Below are 10,389 nucleotides of genomic sequence, written 5' to 3'. Positions count from 1 at the left end.
TGCAGTGTCAGCAATTTCCATAACCACAACAAGGTGGTTTTTATGTTTATACATATTTTAATCACATGCATCTCTGATTTGGTATCCAGTAAACGTCATCGATAAGCAACGCAAGAAGAAAAAGACAACATAGGATGCAGCGCTTTTGGAATACAGTCAGTATGCAATAATCTTCAGGAGAAATGTCGGTACCTTAGAAATACAAAGTTCTATATGATATGTTTTGGCCGTGTTCAGTTACTGAGACCCCGAGGTCAGAAACCCAAAGTTCTGTCTGTTCTATCAAAATTGTAAGATAATTCGGAGTTGTTATCAAGATATTCAAAAAATTGCTCTCGAAAAAGCTTGACATGTTGTGAAACTCAACATTTTGAAAGTTAAATTACTCAAAACTAGGTACTGAGCAGAAAGAACTTTGCAATTCCAGGGTAGCGATTTGCTGATGTCTGTCTGTCTGTCTGTCCTTTGTTCTCTTCTTGTGTCAGTGCTGATCCGATTGAGCTTTGTCGAAGGCAATGTAATCAAAAGAGTTGCATTAGTTTGATTTACATCAGTTCACCCGTGGTAACTACAGACATAAAAACCAATAATGAGGGGTTTGTACCCCTTCTAGGTTTAATCCCACCACCTCTCTCTCTCTCTCTCTTTTCTCTCTCTCTCTTTTCTCTCTCTCTCTCCCTCTCTCTCTTTCGTTCTCTCTCTCTTTCGTTCTCTCTCTCTTTCGTTCTCTCTCTCTGTCTGTCTGTCTGTCTGTCTGTCTGTCTGTCTGTCTGTCTGTCTGTCTGTCTCTCTCTCTCTCTCTCTCTCTCTCTCTCTTCTTTCTAAATAGCATAACGCCTCTAGTATAACTACCGGACAGCAGGTAGGAAAAGGATCACACAGTCTAGATTATGTCTGCTATTCACATCATTATTAACATCTGTCATGGTGATTTAAGAAAAAATGTATTTGTCCCCTCCCTCAAATCTCACATACAACAGCTCCATGGTTTTTATCCCTGATGTAGCAACATTGTAATTATATTATTATCTCATTTGCATTGCAAAGTGCCGCATTTCAAGTATAACAAATACATTTTATAAAATGCATTATTTAGCAATAGGCTATATAGTACGCTGCACGCCTGCTGAGAACACTCTCAAAATCACACAGTGAAGTTACACCAATAATATTTTGTGATCATCTAATAAATATAGTGAATATAATGCCTTCACTTTAGCCTTTTCTTTTAACACCGTTCAGTTCCCGCCTTAATGTAAAAGTCTCTGTTCTTTCCCCACAAAAAGGATTTAAAATTTAATCTGTTTTAAAAAAGAATATCTTGTCAAAAATACCCCCTCCCCCCCCTCTCCTTTTTTAAAACTTAAAAAAACCAGCAGCAAAGCTTCTGATATTATGGTTTCTAGTTAAAGGCGTAGGCCTACAAGTATTGCTGCTTGGTACGAGTATTTTTGAACATAGAATTAACGCCTCATAAACTGGGATATATTATGCTTCCAGCTTATCCAGGTGGTAATCTGAATTTGGACCAAAATAACATTTTCACTGACATTATATAAGGGGTGCCCATTACGGCTGGATCGGCCGATTGCCCGACTCGGTCGCCTGAAATGGAAAACAAACACGCTTGTTTTTTAGGCGACCGAGTCGGGCGATCGGCCCGATCCACCGATCCCTAGGCCCACAGAGATAGTGTGTAGGCTCAGACCGATCCCATCCGTTGTGGGCACCCCGTATTACATCTTATTGATCGGACTTTGACTTTTTGAAAGACATTATTCAAGGTTAACCAAATAAACCACCAATTTCAAATAATAATGTTATCCATTGTTGCTGGAACACTGGGGTCTTTGATGCATTTTTTTTTAAAATACAGAAGCTATCTTTAGTTTGTCCTTCGCCTCATAAATGTTCGATGAAATTTGTGCAGCTGATTTAAGCAACAGGCACAGAAAAGGCTCGCGCTCGCTTATTCCGTCGTTTGCAGTTAACCCTAAAGTTTAACGCCCTACTCAACATTATTGTAAGCCATTTCGAAAGTAGAACGACAGGAGTTCAGGTTGACAGAAACTGTTTCTGAATGTAAGCAAAGATTATTTTGATCCCCATTCAAATCGGAACATCGAACATCGAACATCCGCGTTGCAGGTCAAGGCCATAACCTACTGCGCCACAGAAGACAGTATAGCGTGTTCATTATTTAGTTCCCCTCAACAGAAATGGTTCTAGTTTTGAGCTCCCCCCAAAGTTGTTAGCCTTGAGTTAATGGTCCGAGAACACTATATTTAGACGTATCCTCATGGGAAGATCTCCCATCTCGCCAGCTCTGGGGTTTAGAGGGTTGCCGTGTGGGATCGAAGAGTGCGGCGAAACAATCGACTTGAATTATATCCTAGACTATGCACTGTCATGACCGCCGTTTTCTTTGTTCTCTATAAACAATTGAAACGTGGGTACCATGTGCGATGAAGGACAAAACACAATCTCGCTATAGTTGAGTGCGTATGCGCACCCCCTCCCCCCAACCCCTTTTCCTTCATTTGGTTCCAAATTGAGTCAAATGGTGCATTCCCAAGCCAACCGGAATTATGTCTGAGCGCCCTGTCTTGGATATTATATTACAAGTTAATGAGCAGAGCCAAGTCTGACTCTCTGAAATCCGCCCAACGACGAAAAGAGCGATACTAATTGCACCAATGTTATATCAGCGGGTTTCATGTTGCACCAGAAAATAGCGGGTCCCCTGGAACGGAAGTGGGGTAATAAATGAAACTAGAAAAAAATTATCCTTCAACACAATGCTTGCCTTCATATGGCACGATTGGTAGGTAGTGAAGTTTTCTCATTTGAAATCTGGTGAACCATTTTGAGCAGAATCCTGTCCACATGTTAGAGAACGTTAATCAGCCAATATTGTTGTTTGGTCTCGACCTTATTGTTTTTCCGCTGTGTTGTGGTCACCCCCTACTACCTCGGAATACGAAGGTGGATATGATCCGTCATCGATAGGCGCCGACGGCTGTTCTGGTGACGGGTAACTGGAGGAGGTCGAGGGCGGTGCGAAATGCTGCGGACCCTGAGACATTGCTTGAGGGTTACTCATATATCCCTGAGTGATGGGACCCGAAGGCGGGTAGGCTGGATTGGCTGCGTTCATACCCGGAGGTGGATGAGGAGTCTGATAGTGAGAAGGATGGGGTTGTGGAGGAGGAGGATATGTTTCGACTCCTGGATGAATGCCCCGATGAATGCCACCTTGGTGTATTGCGTTCCTTGGAACGGCTTGTTGCCCGTAGCCTTTAGGATACGGCGCGCCGGAGGTATATGTCGCGAAAGGCGATGGACCAGGCGGTGGTGGGGGGTAGGAAGAATCTCGCACGAGCGGCGACGGCGGGAGATTGCGGCCCCTCCCTCCTCCGCCCTGAGCCCATCTTGAGTCATGTGTTGACCCCCGAGGGGTGTTTGACTTACTGTTTTTGCCAGAGCTCCCACCAGGGGACGAACGACCCCCGGTCCTACTACCGCCGGCAAAGCCCACCAGTGAAGCTCTAGCTCCGATCCTGTTGGGCTTTCGGAAGCCAAAGTTCTTCATCGCTTTTCTTCTGGAGATGATGACCAGGATGATACCGACTACACCTATGGCTACTGACGCAGCAGACATGTTGAAGGACCAGGACAGGGTTGATGACGTCGGGTGCTCCAGGCCGAAGAGAGGGATGCTGGATAAGTGGAAGGCAGCTAGTGCGAGGGAAAGAAAAAGAAGTGTTGGTTAAGCAATATTGCTGATAATCGAAGTTTTATTTGACTAAATACTTTTTATGTCTATTCAAAAACACATTTCTGAGTGGATTATACTGAAAAACATTGATCGAAAGCACTAAAAATGTAAATCTGCATTTTCTAGGGATACTCAAGCTTTGAAATTGACAAAACTTTGGTGGCCATTTTCTTATCAATTTTGCTTCTGACCACCAGGCGACCCCCAACTCCTTCAGTCGCAAACATCACGACCTCTACTCAAGATAGATGAGCATTTTGTTGTCATCAAAAGCAAGGCAAAAAAACATGCTTTAAGATTATATCAATAAGTAAATCCCCAAAAATGACGAGCGCCTGATTCCGGGTACCGTGTCGTGAGGCAGATGGTTAAGAAACCAAAACCAGCGTGTGACTAAAATCAGACGCTAGGTCTATTAATATCCAGTTCACATTGCCAAAAGTTTCGTCAAATCCCTATTTGACATATTTTGGTGCATTCTAGGTCGTCCAGATTTTCTTTCAAGGAGGGGCAAGAGCTACCACTGTTGCATAATTAAATAAATCCTCCAAAATCAAATATTAAAAATTTTTCAAGTCGCGAACAAAGCAATAATTTGATGAAAACATCCAATTCCAAAAGGCTACCAAGCATGACAGGGTCAGATTATTTGTTTGCGAGAGGACAGCGATGAGCCCTAAGTGGCTTCAGGTGTCAAATTTCAAATTTTATCGATTAAGCAAAGCAGAAGTCAATTTGATATAACAAAGGCCAGTGCAATTACGCGACCGGTTCTGATCCGATTTCCACATTTCTTATACAGGTTTTAATTTCACCCCTGTCGATACAACCTATCCGATCTGATCCGATTTGCTCATGCATTTGACAAATAAGCGCCCGGCCGTTCAAACCATTATGATATCATGGTAAAGACACTTACCTCCTAAAGCGTAGCCCACATCAAAGATGCGAGTCTTCCATGACGTTGAGTTATCTTTATTGGAGCAGAAAAAGAAGAAATGGGCGATAGGAGAGACAATGTACAGCACTAGGGCGATGACTTGGAAGGCTTGTGTGGCGATGTGATACGCTGGGGAAAGACATAAGTTCAACGAGTTTTACTCAACTTCGGATGTTTTAGAAAACAAACAAACGAAAGAACAAAATTAGGTTTGTCAATTCAAAACTCCTTCAATGCATTTCTGAAAGTACAGTCAAAGTTGGCCAAGACGGCCACCCATTGTCGAGGAGAAAGGTGGTTGTCTTTGAGTGGTGGACGTCATTGACAGTGTCATTACAATATTAATTTTTTTTTAATGCAAAGGGGTTATGGGGAAAGAGGTCGTTTGTACAGGTAGTGGTCTTAAACAGAAGGCCAGTGGAGAAGGTTCGATTGTACATACAAATACACTGTAACAGAAAAGATACTGACATTTCGACGTCTATGGCTTAACGGTTAGGCTTTTCGCAGAACCAAAGAGTCTACTTAACAAGAGGGTCCACTCCTCTCTTTGAGCCAATTAAAAAAAGTGTCCTCAAAATTTGGTGGCGCCCTCTTCACAAATGCGCACCCTTTGCGAACAGAGTTTCCCTACTTGTTTAAAAAAAATAAAAGTGAAACTAACAAGTTTTTGAATAGATAAGAATTCAAATTTCGGAAGAACGCTTTTTTAAAATGGTTACGCTGACAGAAAACCTCTTCCGGAGGAAAGGGTGACTGTTTTCTTCGTTTAATTTGACTTTAGAATGAAAGGCGAGGGGCCTAAACTAAAACTCCACACTGAAAGAACGCGAACAGCTGATGAACAGCAGTCGATCTGCACACTCAAAGAGGTGCTATTCCTATTCTTCTTCTGGAGAAACGAAAAGAGCTTCAAAACAGACTGCAGCGTCATCTGAAGCAAGGAGTGGATTTCCGGCGGACATTTTTTTGGCTGAGTGGATCATCTTGTTATGTACTATCTTTGGCAGAACACATGAGTTCGATTCCCGAGAGTAGATTTTTTTGTACCACTTATTTAGGTCTTTCTGTTAAGATATTGCATCCCACTCAGCCCAGATTGGTCCTGACAAGCAATATCGAAGCGGCCTGCCTCGTACATGACCTAAAATGTGTCGACGAAGACGTAATTTTTAAGCATTACAGTTCAACAACAACAGCAACAACAACAACAACAACAAAAACAACAACAACAGCAACAGCAACAACAACAACAACAAAAACATAGATTGCATAACTTATATGGCGCTCAGTCCCATACAAGTATAAGCTCTGAGCGTTTTGCATCGATGGCAAACATAATAACTGAGAGTAAAACCTCACACACACAAGAGAAAAAAACGAACAAATTCATATAAATAAAAAAGCCAGTTCAACCACATAAAGAAGAACTTCCTCTGCCATACAGTAATTAATTATTGATAAGGACAGCAATAAAGACACTACTAAATATTATCTGTCGCTATTTGTTCTAAGGTATCGTCTAGACACTTCTCTACCTCAGAATTACAAAGTTCTATCTGACATTTTGGGCTGTTTTGAGTTACTAAGACCATGATATAAAAAACCAAATATTCTATCTGCTCTATCAAAATATTCAAAGAATCGCTTTCGAAAAGCTTGGCACGATGTGAAACTCAAAATCTTTGACGTCAAATTCCTCAAAACTAGGTACTGAGCAGGTAGAACTTTGTAATTCTGAGGCAGCGATTTGTAACAACATATTATTATTTATTCTTTACATATTCTTGTTTCAGCCAGCAAACTGGAGGGGCAGAGACAACAATAACCGGTGTCTGTGTTGTTGTAGTGGTTAGTGGTTAGGCACTTCAGCTTCACATGCAGGAGACCTGAGTTCATTTCCCGTTTGGGGACAGTTTTTATCGAGTATCTCAGTCTTTCTGTTCGAACGGTGTATTCCTCTCAGTCCAGGTTCGCCCTAACAGGCAGGGTCGAAGCCAGTCTCCAAAATGGTCTAAATTGTGTCAATTAGGGCTGTAAAAATACTTCCGTTTTAAAAAATGACAATAGGAAATTTTGGATAGATATATTACGTGTAGATAGATCGATCGATCGATCGATAGATCGATAGATAGATAGATAGATAGATAGATATATACAACGTAAGTTACTCTTTTTTGCCCCGTATCCTGATTTGGTGCCGAACATTGGTAAGTTATAAATAGCATGTGTTGATGTAATAGTTTCTGTTGAAGTGAGCTTGTTTAGAATATCAGAAAAGAGACACTTTTTATTTTTCAAAAAAAAAAATAATAATTTGTATAAATTACACTGATGATGATGATGATGATGCTGATGATGATGAGGATGAAACCCCCCCCCCCCCTAAGTTACCTGGTAAACTGTCTGAAGTGATGGACGAGCAGGAAGCGCCCTCACACTTTTCCCACAAGCCCCAAGACGTGACGTCATCATCGTGCCAGTTGGTCGTGCAAAATCCAAGCAAGAAGAGCAAGGCAGCGAGGAGGATGAAACCGATTCCAGCCCGGAACACCCACAAATATCCTTTGGGTTTGGATTCGGAAGCCATTTTTTGTCTACGTGTCGTTCTTTGAACTGAGGCAGGCTTTACACTCTAATTCACATCTAATTCACTGTTCTATCTCACCGCCCAATAAGACGATGTCTGTTTAACAGTCAGCACAGATAAGTCAAAGATAATATCTTTGTTCTATGCAGTAAGAAATGTCACGCAGCTTTAAGTTACTTTGGCTGAGTGCTAAGGCCTTCAAGAACTTTTCTAATACACAAGCGCTTCTAATATAATGCAACATAAATAAGGGCAAAGTGACCGTTACTATAGTGAAATCGCTTGAACCTTTCTGTCATTGAATTACGAGATAAATAGTTTCACTTTCTGTATTATCTTGAATGGGACGAAAATGATCGGGTTGTAAAGCGCATTGAACGAACTGTGGAGCACATGGGCAGGCGTATTTTTTAAAATAGAACGAGCAACTAGAATGAAGCTTTGTAGCTTTTTCGCGGGAAAGGGAGAAGAATGGTCCTAATTTTTTTCTGCCCTTACTAACGCTCCTCCTTTCTGAGCACAGCCTGTGGTGCTAAATAGAAGTCTGTCCAGGTTTTTCCAGGAATATCAAAGAAACACGCGCAAGCTGATCGATGACAATGTGATTAGGATCGAAATTTAACCGCTCGTCACCGTCAGAAAAACTGCACCTCTCTGCAGGGGAAAAAGTGCTGCTACCGCTCCTTTGAGTAATGCGCTTCCAGTTACGTCTAATATCAGTCCGACCCTCCGCAAGAGTTGGGGTCACAAAATTTCCCATGACGTCATCGTCATGTGACTTTTATTTGCTTGCAGTGCTGGTGTCCCGAGCCACAAGGCTGGACGACACTTGAGTTGAGGGCCTGCAGGAAATCGTTCTGTCTCAGTTGAGGACATCTTCACCGTTTTCCCCCTAGAAATCACTTCAGGCTGGCACTTGCAATATAAACCAGGAGTTCTGGGTCTGAAAACAAAGGCAAAGAGATCGAAACATTTTAAAGCGCTTCGTGAGATTACGAACGACATACGCTTGTGGAGTTAATGGTGAGAAAGAAAACATTAATAATGACGATAAACGCAAACGAAAAAATTGAGCAACATGTGAATTATAAAAAAGCGACTCCTTTTGTGGTGGTAGATCTATTGGTTTAAAAAGAAAAACTGAAATATACACACACGTAAAGATCGCACAACATGTTAAAAAAAGTGCTTCATAAGACCGAGGCTACGGTTGTGGTTTTAATGGTGAAAAAGAAGACAAGTATTAATGTTCACATACGCATTTCTCTTAGTTTTAGTAAGGGTTTTACGGTACTTGGAACACAATTAGATCATATGAGTGAGGACGATTAGAGGTGTTAAAAGAGAGTAACAAACAAGACAAGAAGAAGGAGAGACAAGAGCAATAGATGTTTTATAGGAGAAAAGGAGCAAACCACACCACAGCACCCGCCAAACACCCGCAACGCCAAGTCTGAACAACACCTTTAAAACGCTGCATTACGCAGAGACTTCTCTCTTGGTGGTGACAATAGTAAGAAAGAAGACTGAACTATACACACAGGTAAAGATCGAACATGACAACACGTTAAAACTGCTTCATGAAACAGCGACTACACTTCCAGCGTTATTGGTAAGAAAAGAGACTGTACAAAAGCAAAGATCGAACAGCGCATTAAAAGCGCTTGATGAGACACTGACTAAGCCTACAGGGTATTATTGGTAAGAAAAGAAACTGTATGAAAGCAAAGGTCGAGTAACACGCTAAAAGCGCTTCTTGACACAGCGACTACAATAAAAGTGGTGTTATTTAATTAATTAATTAATTATTTTTTAGTAGAGGTTTTACGGCGCTCGCAACTGCATTAGGTTATATGAGCACCAAGGGGGGGATGTCAACAGAGAAGTCCTTACAGGGAATCAGACTTACTCTGCTCACCTCTCTAGCTTCAACAGCACAAAGTCTGCTTCGACTTTCAAGGCATCCCGGAAATAGCGGGTCACGAGAGTGTGACAAACATACAAAAGAAGTAGAGGAAAATGACGATAGTAAGGTTTGGAAAGAAAAAGCAGCAGTTCCCTGTTGTAGTTCAGGCACAGTTATGAGTGTGACATTTTTGGATCAGCCCATTTACAATTCTATTGTGCATTAGAACGAGAAATGTCACCCCTTTGGGAATGGCCTTAAGACACTTCAGTCAGTATCACCGCCCCGGGGGTTGTGGTGTTATTGGTGAGACAGAGGACTGGAATATACACAAAGGTAAAGATCGAACAACACATTTACGGTGCTTGATGACAAAGTGACTAAACCCGGGGTATTATTGGTAAGGAAGGTGACTGCAACGTACACGTTTGTATTGCTTATTAGGTATAGATAAGATAAGATAAAGTAAGATAAGATAAGATAATACGATAAGATAAGATAAAATGCATCTTTAATGTCCAGGTCCTGGCACATTGGTTTGGTGTTCCACCTCGTACACACACACTCGCACATATATACATACATACACATACACACACATGTACACACACACATAAACACACACACACACACACACACACACACACACACACACACACACACACAAACACACACGCATATTATTGCGTTCTTGTGCTATTAGTGAAAGACTGAGTCATCTTTAATTTACACAGTCAGCACTATGAGATAATCATTTATAACTTTATTTCCACTCCCCTTGACCGCTGACGTTTTAAAAAGCGTCACACATCTTATCTTGAAAGCTGTCAGCTGGGTTTCATTTTTCTTTCTTTCTCACAACGATCGTGCGAGATAAATGGTCAGTGCAGCATTGTGGGAGCCCTATTAAGGGAGCTCAATTCTTGAGTGGACTGTTATCTACAAGTCCCTACGATGCGGATCCGAAATATGAAGCCCTAATCTTACGGTATATGGCTCTCGAGAATGTTTGGTCAACAGAAGAGAGGAAAGGCGAAGGGAGCTGCAGACCAACGTGTGTTTGTATCAGAATGTACGGTTAAGTTTGTCTGGCTGAGTGAGCTTGTCTGGGGTTTACATGCTTGTGTATGTGAGCGCGCGTGTGTGTGTGTGTGTGTGCGTGTGTGCGTGCGTGC

The 10,389-nt window shown here is 41.7% G+C and overlaps 1 protein-coding gene across 1 annotated transcript in view; it reads right to left on the bottom strand.

Moving 5' to 3' along the window:
* Positions 1 to 818: 818 nt before the first annotated feature.
* The window catches only part of LOC101849480 (leucine-rich repeat extensin-like protein 5), a 29,219-nt gene continuing 19,648 nt past the window's right edge, over positions 819 to 10,389 (bottom strand). Inside the window, exons 2-4 of the mRNA XM_005104288.2 lie at positions 7,113 to 8,251; positions 4,698 to 4,847; positions 819 to 3,738 (exon numbers count right to left, since the gene is read on the bottom strand). Coding sequence (XP_005104345.1) covers positions 2,933 to 3,738; positions 4,698 to 4,847; positions 7,113 to 7,308 — 1,152 coding nt within the window. The 5' untranslated portion in view covers positions 7,309 to 8,251 and the 3' untranslated portion in view covers positions 819 to 2,932. The remainder of the gene's footprint in view (positions 3,739 to 4,697; positions 4,848 to 7,112; positions 8,252 to 10,389) is intronic.

Source organism: Aplysia californica, unplaced genomic scaffold (assembly GCF_000002075.1).
Source record: "Aplysia californica isolate F4 #8 unplaced genomic scaffold, AplCal3.0 scaffold00413, whole genome shotgun sequence".
Lineage (NCBI taxonomy): Eukaryota > Metazoa > Mollusca > Gastropoda > Aplysiida > Aplysiidae > Aplysia > Aplysia californica.
Note: the sequence above shows the minus strand (reverse complement) of the source record. Positions and strands in the feature narration are given on the sequence as shown.